The 13303-nt window shown below is 45.5% G+C and overlaps 1 protein-coding gene across 4 annotated transcripts in view; it reads right to left on the bottom strand.

Moving 5' to 3' along the window:
- Positions 1 to 1722: 1722 nt before the first annotated feature.
- Positions 1723 to 13303, bottom strand: part of Dora (zinc finger SWIM domain-containing dorado) — an 83106-nt gene continuing 71525 nt past the window's right edge. For all 4 annotated transcript variants that reach the window (XM_089582392.1, XM_089582395.1, XM_089582394.1 and 1 more), the window contains exons 25-26: positions 9809 to 9986; positions 1723 to 4537 (exon numbers count right to left, since the gene is read on the bottom strand). In XM_089582392.1, the coding sequence (XP_089438518.1) occupies positions 4318 to 4537; positions 9809 to 9986 (398 nt within the window). In that variant the 3' untranslated portion in view covers positions 1723 to 4317. The remainder of the gene's footprint in view (positions 4538 to 9808; positions 9987 to 13303) is intronic.

Below are 13303 nucleotides of genomic sequence, written 5' to 3'. Positions count from 1 at the left end.
TTTATACCGGTCAGAGGTTTAGGCTTCGGGAATTGCAGAAAACTGGCCATCCACGAAGTTGGCTTTGCGTTTTTTTTTTGGAAAGGAAAACTACCGTATTTTCCGGTGTACAAGACGCACCCTTGTATAAGACGCACCCGCCATATATGGAGGCTGTCATTGAAAAAATTGGTATATAAGACGCACCCCAATTTACCCAGTTAGGCTAGTGAGGCTTAATTAAACATGCTTATGCGCCCATCGCGAAATGCACCGTACGTGTGAGAAGTTCTTAAGCAACGCTAAGTGATCGAAAAAGGCAACACTCACGCCATACCCGCCCACGTTTTAGCACCAAAGAAAAAAAAGCGAAAGAACTCTCATGTCCATAAAAATTATGTTTACATAAAACCTTCAAAGTCTTCATCTTCGGATGCGCTATCGAAAAGGCAACGCGGCTGAAGCGGTCTATGTATTGTTTTCTTCACTGTCCCACCCCCTCTGTAATGCGAAAGCCCTGAGGGTAAAATAAATGAAATGAAGCATTCTCTTCCCACTACGTACTTGCAAAGGGCGACTAAAAAAAACGTCGGCTTCTCTCGGCTTGTCTTGACAATGGCGAGAAGCGCGACTGTCGGCTTCTTTTATCATTTCACATTAACTTTGCTTGGGGCATGGAGGATCCTTCCTCCATGGATAGGGGCCTCCGAAACGGCCGCGTGTTTAAGATACCGGAAGTGGTCAACCCCGTCGTTTCATGATAGTTAACCTAAAAAAGTTGCGCACGGCGGTCCCCGTACTAAAGTATTAGACACCTTTAGCATACCGTGCTACCGCTACCGTTACCGGAGTACCGTGAACCCGCCCACTGGCAGTGAGTACGCGCTGATTGGTTCCGACGCTGCGGGCGCGAGCACAGCTGCCGGGTATGTGGCGCCATCTGTCGCCGTCAAGGCTATCTGCGCATGCGCATTGGCTGCGCGCGGGCTCCCGGTACTCCGGTACCGGTAACACGGTACCATGTTACAACCGCGTTATTGGTAGTAATATTTTTTCGGTGAAAAAAGCTTGAACATGAACATGAGTAATTTCTGAACTCTAAAAAAAAAAAAAACCCGGAAAATTCCCATATAAGACGCACCCTTGTATAGGACGAACCAGAAAGATTTTAGAAAAAAACCCGCGTCTTAGACACCGGAAAATACGGTAAGCTCAGATAGGGTCTTCTGGGGGCACTTTCATTATATATACATATATTCGTTGACATTAAAAATGTAGATCAGAAATGCATGCTTGATTTCTTGTGGGCAGCACCTTTGTTGAGCAAGCGCAGGAAAGGAGTTCTTCAATTGAACAAGAAAAGGTTTCATGTGTAATGTAAGTGAATGTACACAGACTTCACGGACAAAATGGTCAGCAGCAAGTCCTGCCAGCACTTACCAGAATGCCTTCATTGCCATTTTTGTTTCACAGAATACAACAGGATACTTCCGCGAGAGCTAAATCTGAACTATGCTAGAGCTCTAATTTAGCAACATTCATGCTTATGGACAAGTCTTCTCAGTAGATCCGGTGATACATTCACTTGGAGACATTAGTGCCAGGATAATGCTCCAACATGGTAGTTCTCGGTTGTTCTGGTTACTTCTGCTTCAATAAAGAGAATAACTACATTTGTGCAGCAAACCTTGTGCACAAGGTTGCAGACTCAGATGGCGTGCAGCCAGAGTAAAAGGCTGAAAATCACTCGTAACATAGAAAAATTTATTCTAGGATGAAATGCTAGGACAGTGACAGTCACAAGATTGTTAAAGTTTACACTAACTTGTTCTGTAATGGTAGCAAAAATGGGTAAGCAGTAGAACTGAACATAAGGTTTATAAATAATATCACAAAATTGCACAAACAGATACATAATTTGCAACTGTCTGTTGTAATGAATGCTCTAGCATCATGGTATGCATCTGAATGTCTTCCCTTCAGCACTGTTGCATGCATGAAATGTGAAGCCTGTGTTGTGGATGATGGGAGGTTTCCTTCGTGGACGGGTCAAAACTCTTCTGGCAAACAAACAAGCGCCAAAATGAAATGTCATACACAGCCACTTTGTCATTGTCAATTTGCCAGTGAATAATGGCGATAATTTTCTTGCATGGCTTTAAAACACTAGCAATGCATGCTTTGAATTAAACTACAAAATATAAAATTCTAAGCATTCTATACCAATACTGTTTATGAGAACAATGTTTGCCTTTAAAATTATGTGAGACCTTCTGTTTCAGTCACAAGTGATTTGACAGCAGACAAAAAGAAAGTGACACCTTCTAGATACCAAGTGTCATGAACGCTAACCTCATACTACCTGTATGAAGCAACAACATTGTACATGTACGCGTACAAAAGAATGGGAAAAGGGGCTCTGCCAGAGAATAAAATTCAGGCACCCATGTGAGAGGTTCTAGCCTGTTAACTTTGAACCAAGAACTTTGTGGCCCATAGCTTGAGAACACATGAAAAGGAAAGGCATGAAAAACGGATACTACTGCTAACTGCTTGGATGAAGAGCGCAAAGAAGGAGCATGTGTCACTTCCACAAGCCCGAGTTTTTTTTTTCTTTTCTTTTCTCTGATGGCAATACAATGGACCTCCCAGAGCCATTATGACCTGCAAGCTCCTCTATACAGCTTGCATATCTGATGAATGCAAAGTATGGTCATATGTCTACAGTGACAATAGAGTGATACACTAATGGTGATTAAACAGAGGATAAAGGCAATGGTCACTAGGACGCACTGAAACACCACCATCGTCACCACAACAGTGAACAACAACAAACGAGGGAACAACAAACATCACCAGACACTGGAAAAAAGTGTTTTCACGACTTGAGCACTGATGTACCATGATGAAAAACACCTGAAAAACTCGCGACCAGCCACCCGATGCTACTCCTGCCCAGCCGCTGCATGAAAAGTTGCATGTTACAGGCAACTGTTGTTTCAGTAACATGGTGGCCATGATGATGGCGACAATGACACTAGTAGGCCACACTTCAAGAAAGGCAACGCCGAGTAAATCGACATGGAGTGCAGCAACTCTGCTCTTGAATGAGCAGAGTCCTGAAGTATGACAGAAACATGTGCACGGCCCGTGCAGAAGCTCCACGCAGACATACATGAGCAGCCACGGCTGGCCACCATTCTGCATTCAAACATGGGAAAAAACTGACAGTGGCATGCACCCATATCAGCCCTGCTTCTTGCCTGGCTCTGCAGAAGCTGCCACATATTAGGAGCTGCCTTAAGAACTATCGTGACGTTGTCCTGTAGTATGTGTTAGCTGACGACAAAACAAAACAGTATTGGCATTTTGGGAAGCTACAACATACAAGTACAACAAACTAAAAATTACAGTTGCACACAGACAACACAAATACCTCTTTTCTTTTGAGCAAAATGGCAAACAAGATTATAAACTCACGACATTGCCTCCTATCTTTTTGTAATAAAGGGCCAAAACATCAAGCTTCAAGCATATCATGAGATGACATGCACATACACATTGCATGTGGAAACAAAAATAGATATAGTGAAAATATAGAGCACCGGCCATGGACTGAGCAACGAAAACAGCTACTACATCAGTCAGTACATATTTAGGTCAACAGCATGCCTTAATCAGCTTTTGGGATGTGCCTACATCTGCAGCCAGTGCCAACCTTGGTTGTGTCCAAGCTAGCACCACAGCATTTTTTTTGCAGCTACATTCAAAAACCAAACCACTAGCAACACAACTCCCACTGCCTGCTGCTGAGGGTGTAAAGTCTTCCATAGAGACGTGTCCAGAGCAAGGGATAACCCCCTGTGGGCTACTGGAACACTTTTCAGACAAATGTTACCGGGACAAACCTGTCTGCAATTGTTTCACACACATGTACACACACACAAACACGCACGCACACACACACAAACACGCACGCAAACACACAGGGACACACACGTAGTGGGAGTATGCAATAAATTAACAATGTTACATCTGCTATGAGTTGCAGAGGCATTCACACAAACAACAAGGTCCCTCAGACCAAAGATGATCAGCTCCCAAACCACCCTCACAGAAACTTTTATCGGCACTGTCCAAGGCTGGTGTAGGCAAAGACTCGAGAAGAGCTTACCCCTCAGTCGTACACCCCATTGCTATATGCAATATGCAGAAATACCAACGACAAAGAGAATGAGAGAGAGAGACCCAAGAAAAGAAAACACAAAAGGAACACTGGTAAGAAACGAGTTTCAGTTACAGCCATCAATTGCGTGCACCTAAAAGGCCATGATGGCGTCAGATGGGGGGACTTGATGACACCATGTTATTAATGCGTTGCCAGAGATCTTTTTTGCAAGACTTGGAGCGCCGCAGGCTGTGCAGTAGTTCTGTGAACTGCACCATGCCACCAGGAGTTAGCATAAAAGCTGCACGGGCGCTGCGGAGGGTGTTGATGAATTCATCATATTCAACAGAGGTGATGTGGTACATCTTGGTGTGGGTGCAGGCGATGAACCTGCAGAGGTGACACGTACAAAGAGACCATATAATGCCACTGTCACAGAAGAAAGGGGGAAGGTGGCAGAGGAGTCTTAAATACATGATAAAAAGAAAACCTTGACAAGGAACTATAGTACTTCTGCATCAGGAATAACAAACAAATGCGCAATATTTAAACACTGATTCTAATAATGACCAACTCTTACGAAGAACAACTAAAACTCACTCATTGGCTTTTGCCAGCGTCCTCCCAGTTCTCACTGCTGCTACCCATGTTCAATGACTGACATCTTTAAAAACGCACCGATAGTCATTGCCGAGGGCAGACACGTAGCACATGAACATACAAGAGAGAAATGAAGACTGTCCTTGAAGCACGAACTTAAAAGGACACGAAAAGCAAATATCAAACTAAGCATGACAGACTTGACATTTTTCTACGTCGAAAAGTGGTTGTGTTGTTAAGAAAATCGCAAATGTAAGTCCCAAAACACTACCACATTCAAACTGCCTGCAAGAAATGAGCACCTTTACATCATTTCTATGACGGATTTGCAATGGAGCTCTCCGAATAATCAGAGGAGCAACTCCCAAAAACCAGAAATGTGTGTGGAAACCGAAAAGTGAATGTCAGCTGTCACCACGACGAAGTGCAAGTGCAGGCCACCTCAGCCTTTACCCCCCCTGAAAGGCAGGTCCACTGCATCAATGTGTGGCTGCATCTTGCTGCAACCTGCAATGCACACTTACGAGAGAAATAGGCTTCGTGGGTGTGAAAGAAACTACCGTATTTACTCGCATAATGATCGCACTTTTTTTTTTCAAAAAATTGACGCAAATTTAGGGGTGCGATCATTACGTGGGGTAAACTTTTACAAAAATTTTTTTACCTCCGAAAACGCAAACAAGTCGCAGGCAGACAACCCTTATCACACGGGCGCGCTACCCGCGATTACGCCGCTAAAAGCGGTTATCGCGAACCGATCTCGGCTTATGTCGTTAACCGAGAAGGTAGAGTGCGAAAAGCGCAAGAGCTGGCCCACTTCAAGAACGTACTTTCTTCGCACTAAATCACGTTCAAAGAGCAACGCATCAAAATAGGCAGGGTGTATAGTGCTGTGCGCCAGCGCTTTTATGCGGCCTTCGATCTCGTCCGATAGCGCGGCAACAGCGCACAACAGCAACGTCCCGTGGCGCTCAAACTACGCATTTTACTGCCGATACGCCGAAAAATGTGCGGTCCTCGCCGCATCGTTGATACACTTAGGTGACACGTTCACAACGCTCGGAGCACTGGATCCCGCGCGCTTACCGCAATGGTGCCGCCCGCGAGCACGGTGGACGACTGTGCTCTGTACTCCCTTGTCGTCGCTAAGCCTAACTTGTTTCGTATCGAAGCCACAGTGGACGGCACTTTTGAATTGACCAACGCTATAATGAATGTTCTACTTATGGTGCTGCCTTACTCATAACATCATTGTTTCATATTAAAAGAAATATATAGGATTGATTTCAGCGACGCCTTCGCAGCGGAGCTGGTCAAGCAGATCGGGTTACTCGCACGGCAACGGCGGCAGCTGCTACGCGGCTGCGAACGTAAAACTAGCTTATATCGCAGTTATTTCTCCTACCAGCAACTCGGTACAGGCCCGCGATCCTCAAGGAGGATTCATTTTTGACGTTCCCGTATCCCAGGGCTTATTATTTACGAGAACAATAATGTTTAGCCGGATCACTGCGTCACTTCGTTCATTGCACCCCAACCCAGAACGGTGGCGAGACTTGCGACAATGGTGAACCGTGATTCAAGATAATCGCAGTTAAGTTTGGTGTCCGCTGTTAAGCATAACCGCATTTAGACTGCCCGTGTGACCGCAGGTCAACCAACAAGCGGCTGCCACTGCAATGCTGACAGAGCAAGATGGTAATCTGCACGTGCCATCTGTCAGACAGATAAGCAAGTACGATTATCGTCGGCTAGACTTGACATCGTCGTCAAATTGCCGCGGCAAGTTCGGGGTGCGATCATTACGCGGGGACTAAAAAAAAACTGAATTTTGCCAACAAAATTTGGGGGTGCGATCATTATGCGAGTGCGATCATTATGCGAGTAAATACGGTATGTGAAGTTATTGAGGGCAGCCACAGACTGCAGAACAAACTGCTGTATACATTGGTGACGACGCCAGCGTGTGGCCTTCGATGCATTCTGTGTTGTCGTGAAATGTATACGTAAACTTTGAGGGATCCCCAAAAGCATGTGAGCAGCAGGTGTGCTTAACATCTTACATTCAACACATCCGAGTGAAGAATTGCACACACATTGCTCACCAAACGGCGTGCTGTGCTTCTGATAATTGCGCTTGTTGACTTATTATGCAGTACATCACAAATGACCCTGTGACAGACTCTACTGTGATCACTGCCATTTCAGTGTCCGTCAACTGCTTCCTGTGGGTTGTAAGCTGAGAAGAACTGAGATGTGTTCTGCCAAACTGTAATCTGCCGCCTGCCGTCTATAACTGCCGGCAGCAAATGCACACATAATCTTGACAAACAAATGTCAACTGGCTGAACGTTTTTCTCATGGAAGCATGCATACTATTAATATCAATTTAGCCGCATACCGTGTCTGTATGCTACAGCTTCAGCATAAAGAAAGAGCGCAGAAGGTTTCCCAGCATGGGTCATCGTGCATACTGTACATGAAGCATCAGCACAAAGGTCGATTCTAGAACTTTTTTCGTTAATGAATCAAACAGGAGATGATGGTGCATGTATGTGGTAGTTCACATATTTTCCAGCATTTTTTAAAGCACACCCGCCTTTCCACTGAGTGGAAAACATGAAAGAACACGCGCTCCCATTGCACTTCACACATTGACAACGTGCATGCATGCGTGTACCTACAAGAGTGCATGCTAAGCAAAACACTATGCTAAAAACAAACAAACAAAAACACTTCGCAACTTCAGAACACCCACAGCCTGCACACATAAAGCTGAATTGACGGCTGAAATGAGAACGAAACCGCTTTAGTGGCAGTCTAGCAAGCAAAACAGAGCCTGATAGCCGTTGAGAGCTTGTGGTTCTCAACATACTGTGTACAAAGGACACATGCAGCCTGAGTGCACTGAACGCGAGGCGAAGAACTCAGTTTAAGACTGCGTTGCTTTCCTTGTATTTAGACTGTAATTGCCCCCCCGACGGTGAAAAAGTGTTCTGTGAGAAAGCTCGGTACACATGTCACAGCTAAAGTTGCACGAACCCTCGAGGGGCGGCACCATGTGCACTTTGCTGTTACGCAATTTTGTGGCGCATAAAAGCTTTGTTTCCAGTAAAAATATATTTACCATAATGTGCAGCTAACCAATCAGTCTAGCCTAGCCTGGTATTCCCCTTTTGTGTCCCTTTAAAGGGAAGGAAAGCAAGAAGCCTGAGGGAAGCCTCAGATTTCTTTGGGTGGGCAACTGCGGTCATCTTCGGTGAGGAAAATACAGACTACTACCACTACTACTACATGCGAGGAGAAAAGACTGGAGCAGGATAAATAAAAGGGGAGGTGTGGTGGGAGGGTCACATACCGTATTTACAGTATTATCATTCTACCTACTTTTTTTAAATGTGAATATCTGAAGTGGAAGGGGGGGGGGGGGGGGGATCTACAATCGCAACCAAAGCATGGTCGCAATTTTATGCTTGTTCAGCTCTACCCAGTACCATTTGGCTATTCTGCGCGTTTTCTCCGAAGGATTTCTTTCATTTTTTTTTTTAACTTTCAACTGTGCACTCTGCGCTCGAGGAAGTGTCGATAGTTGATGGAAGAGCCGACGCCGCTCGCGCATAGTTTCTCTTTGGCTCTATTTGATGCATACGACGACTGCCAGCAATGTTTTACCAGTTTTTGATGTAGTGCATCATCAATCATCATTTCTGCTCTAGGTCCGATAAGTGTCCCGAGCTTGTTCACAGTTATATTCAAGATGGCTATCATTTTGACAACGAAGAAATGAGCAACTGTGCGCCGGGCTGCAAGTTCAGACTTCTCGGATACAGGCATGGTGGCTGCAGCAAGGCAAAATTTTTAGCTGTCCCATGTAATGTCGTGGTGCGGTTGTTTGCGAAGTGCGGGATTTTGCGGGATGAAGACGTCAGAACAACATGCTGCGGGACCACAGCAGCGATGACGATGGCAACTCTAGTGAGGACGATGGCGCAAGTGTGGACGAGTAGTCCAGCATCTAATACATTTTTGTTTTAGAGGGCATGCCCTTTTTTTTCCCCTGGCATGCGATATGAGGTTGGTGGGGGGCGGAGGGTCAAATTACATTCGAGTTGACTTACAATCCTGTAAATATGGTATGCTATCTTGAAAAGCTCCTTTCCAGGCAAGAGGGCATCCATTCATCAGTGGAATGAGCTTTTCCTTTCCCTCCTCTTTTTAAACTGTGCTTCATGCATGATAATATTCGATAACACACACATCCTTTACCTTACTGGATTTTTAGCTGCTTGTGCTACGTATGGCAGTTCTCCATTGGAATGAGTTTTCAATATGCAGTTGAACCCCTCAACAACGAAAGCCTTTAAAGAACGAAATTCTCGCGGCAACGAAAATTCTTGCACCCCCGCCGAAGGCTTCTAGTCGAGTACACTGCTAACCAGAAAGCTTGGATGACACGCACAACATTCTCCAGCTGGCTGGAACTCTTTGATGCGGATATGCAAAAGCAGAGCAGATCTGCCTGCCTTTTTTTGGATAACTGCAGTGCCCACCACAATGAAGACGTCGCCCTGACGAGCATCCGCTTGAATTTTTTCCCTCTGAACTGCACATCCGTTGTCCAACCTCTTGACCAAGGGGTTATTATGAGAGTCAAGTCTGTGCAAAGTGCATTGTGTTAACTGCATTTGCTCGTTGCTGTTGTAGGCATTCCTCTCATGTCAGTTTGTGCTTTATAGTCATGGAAATTTCGCATTCTTCAGCCAAATTTCAAACAACTCATCACCAGCTAATAAATAGTCAGCGTTATATCATTATATTTCATTATATCAACGTCAATCACCATAACACCTCCGTTACATGAAGTTCACATGATACATGTGCATGAATTGCGGTGCTGTTGTGGAATTGAGAAACTTCGCAATAGTGAGGAATCTGTAACATGGAGGTTCATTACATCTAGGTTTAACTATGATTGAGGTGCTATCAGAGGCACCTTGCCATAATAGTCCAACATGCAACTACATTTGAAAAGCATAGGAACATACCATCCCACATACTCACATTTGCTGGCACTTCTGGATGAGCGGTGTGAGGACATGAGATCGAATTGGCATAGATAGTGATGCCGAGCTGGAGCGTGATAAGTGATGGGCCGTGTCCGTGACAATATCATACAAGATGAAAGGGCTGGCAACACTGTTCACTGTACAAATGCAAAACTCTTGCAAATAGGAGGTACCTGCATAATGAAAAAAAAAAAGAAAAAAATCTGTCAAAGCACTACCTGAATTAACAGGAGCAAAATGTGGTTAAGTAACATCCATAAAATACAGACAAATGGCATGTCAAAACACATATCTATGGTAGAAATTTACATTTGAATCAAGATAATTTGCGTTGCATAACCTACAAAGTACTACATTTACTTGCATAATTTGCACACTTTTTTCTTCAAATTAGTGCTTCATAAAGGAGGTGTGCAAATTACACGGATATTTCACGCCCAAAAGACTCTACAAAGGTCATAATGCACAATTCATACCGTATATTAAAGTTGACTCCACAAGTGTAACTATAAGTAGACACACAATCCTCCACCTCTCGCCCCGCCCTACATTATGTAGTTCCTCGCAGAGTAGCATCACGACGTGTACACAGCTCAAAGCAACAAACGCGCAAAGATACAATTGCGAAACCAGCAGAAACGAAGGCAAATGGAGATAAAAGGCAACAAAATGGGAATTGACGAGCTTTTTACTCTACTGGTAACAGGATTAGACTAGGGCTGAGCGAATATTTGAATGATTCGAATTTCGAAGCGAATAGCAATGTTCGAAAACCTAGAATATTTTTGAAGTTCAAAAAATTCACGAAAATAAGCTGCTGGATGCAGCAGGCTATGGCCTTACATTTATTTTTTGTTATTACTTAAGAAGTGTGCCATAAGGCACAAGTTGAGAAAGGGGGAGTGGAATGTAGGAGATAGAAAGTTAAAGGGTCGAGACCAGTTTCGCCGAAGTAGTCGCATAGGCTGCTAGTGAACTGATATACCGTATTTACTCGCGTAATAGGCGCACTCGCATAATAGGCGCACCCCTAGTTAGGGCGCGAAAAATCAGATTTTTTTATTTCCGCGCATAATAGGCGCACCCCGAACTTGGCACTGTGATCAATACTGTATTTACACGATTGCAAGCCGACGCCTCACCACCCCCCGCTTCCCAATCTTTATTTAGCAGCAGCTGCTGCGGACCCACAGCACGTACAACGACATCGCGTAGAACAGCCGCACACAGTTTTCAGGGATGCTCACTTTAAACGTCTGTTTGGAAAGCTTCATCTCCAGCCGGAAACGTTCCCGACTTAGGCCCGCGAAAACCTCGGCGCTTGGAGTCGTGTACGAAAATTTAGGGACGCCGCAGTCGCAACTGCCGCACTTCTCGGCCACGTCGTATTTTCCGACCTGCCGCACGCTTGCCGCGTTGGAGAGCAAACTCCCAGCCGTGTAGCTGTTAAGGTGCTTGCCCGTCGAGCTAAAACATCAAAGCTCCGCGGCAAAGCCATAAACCACGATAACTATCGCGCTACCGCAAATCCCGGCACTTGACAGCAACAACAACAACAACAAAAAAAAAACGAGCTGGAGATGCTGATGGCGATATAGATAGCGAAAGCTCGCGGCGGAGGAAAACGATGATGATGATGAGCTTGGCCTTGGGCGCCCTCCGTGGGCGGCGTCTGGAAGCTCCTGTGCGCGTGTGTGGCCTCCGCGATCAAGTGCCCGTTGCGCGCAGCTGGAGCCGATCGCGGAGGCCTCGGCGCGTGCATTCCGAAAGTTTCGGTGCGGCCGATACACGGACCTTTTTTTTTTTAACATTTTCTTCGCGAAAACGGGGAGCGGCCCGTACACGAGTGCGTTTACGCGGTGTGTTCAATTTTGCGAGTCGAAAAATTTCCGGAAATTTTACCCCGTGTAATAGGCGCACCCCAAACTTTGAGCCGGATTTTCTGGAAAAAAAGTGCGCCTATTATGCGAGTAAATACGGTACACTCGTAAGCATTACATACACTCAGACACTTCCGCGCGATCGCACTGCTCTGGATATAACTACGCGTACACAAACTCTGCCTTCGATGGCTGCATGGTATGGCATGTTGTCGACATGCGCACGTGACTGGACACACCAGAGGCAGCCCAGATGCGAAAGCGAGCGCGCCGCGGCGGAAACTGCGCTGAAGGCCCACGGGAAGGCCCCAAAGATGAAGATGATGAATAAAGTAAGAATGCAGAACTACTGACAATGACCGAGGTGAGTGCGCCATCTGCGTTGGCATTTGCGGTATCAGTGGAGAGCAACTTCAAAGCTAGCATCACCTCATTATACATGCTTTGATGGCTGAAACTGGAGGAGAGGTGAAATGTCAGTTATTTTAAGTGCCGCGATAGAAAGCCGGCACAGGTGCAGTGTCTTCACTTAGAAGAGCATTGCCATTATCTTGCTCTTACTCTCTTGGCACAGGGGTACGCCTGCCCTGTAGTTCTTCGCTCCCTTTACCAACCCATTTTACTTTTTGTGGTTAATTCCTGCCGGTCGTCAGGCGTGCATCCCATTATCCAGACTTTCACTACATTATGTATTTGGAGGATTCGCAGGACTAGGCTACTTTGTTATAAAAATGCGTGTCGCAGCTAAAGAAAGGGCCACATAACTTGGACTGCACTGTAGTCAGAAAAATTTTACACAAAAATGCCATTCCTGCATAAGGGCCGCAGCCATCAAAACCGCGTGAAAAAGGGGTGGCCCTTACACAAGTATATACAGTAAAAACTCGTAAATCCGAACTCGACGGGGACCGAAAAATTGTTCAAATTGCTGAATGGGCGCTAGAATGAGCGGCCACTGTGCCCCGCCATGCGGGCAGAACCCAAAGCAGCCACATCTAGACTTGTTATCGTGAGCTAATGCTACTACACGTTTGTGGTGGGCAATTCCGAGAATTAAATTCATGCGGCCCTGAAGGCAAATGAAGTAAATTGATCGGCCAGTTATGTGCCAGAAATAAGCAACGGAATGCATTCATGTGAGCAGTGAGCTTTAGAGTTGCAATATATTAAAATAAATCAAAATTAGAAGTAATCCCTGATGTGTATTTAATCGAGTTTCTTCTGCTGAGACTCCACAAGCATCATCTGCAGCTTGTCCAAGAGCTCTAGCGCACCATCAGATTTCTCATCAGCTTAGAAGTAGCGTGCTGCAACATCAAGTGCCGACGCTACTTCACATGCACTTGGGGCTGAGGCTGGCTCATCTCTTCCGCCAGACATATGATCACTATCGGCCATGCTCACTGCATATGACCCCTGCAGCGTCTGATGACAGCATGCAGCCTCATTTATACTGGCATCACTCAAGGGCCCTGATATCGCTACACTGCTGTCCATGTCCACTTAGATCACAGCACCAACAGAAGCATGACTGTGGTGACTGAACAACTGCGTTGTGTACACCATGTGATCACGGTCCACCGACCGCAGCACAACAAAAGCCTGAAACG

Source organism: Amblyomma mixtum, chromosome 3 (genome assembly GCF_055824585.1).
Source record: "Amblyomma mixtum isolate Tamu chromosome 3, ASM5582458v1, whole genome shotgun sequence".
Classification (NCBI taxonomy): domain Eukaryota; kingdom Metazoa; phylum Arthropoda; class Arachnida; order Ixodida; family Ixodidae; genus Amblyomma; species Amblyomma mixtum.
Note: the sequence above shows the minus strand (reverse complement) of the source record. Positions and strands in the feature narration are given on the sequence as shown.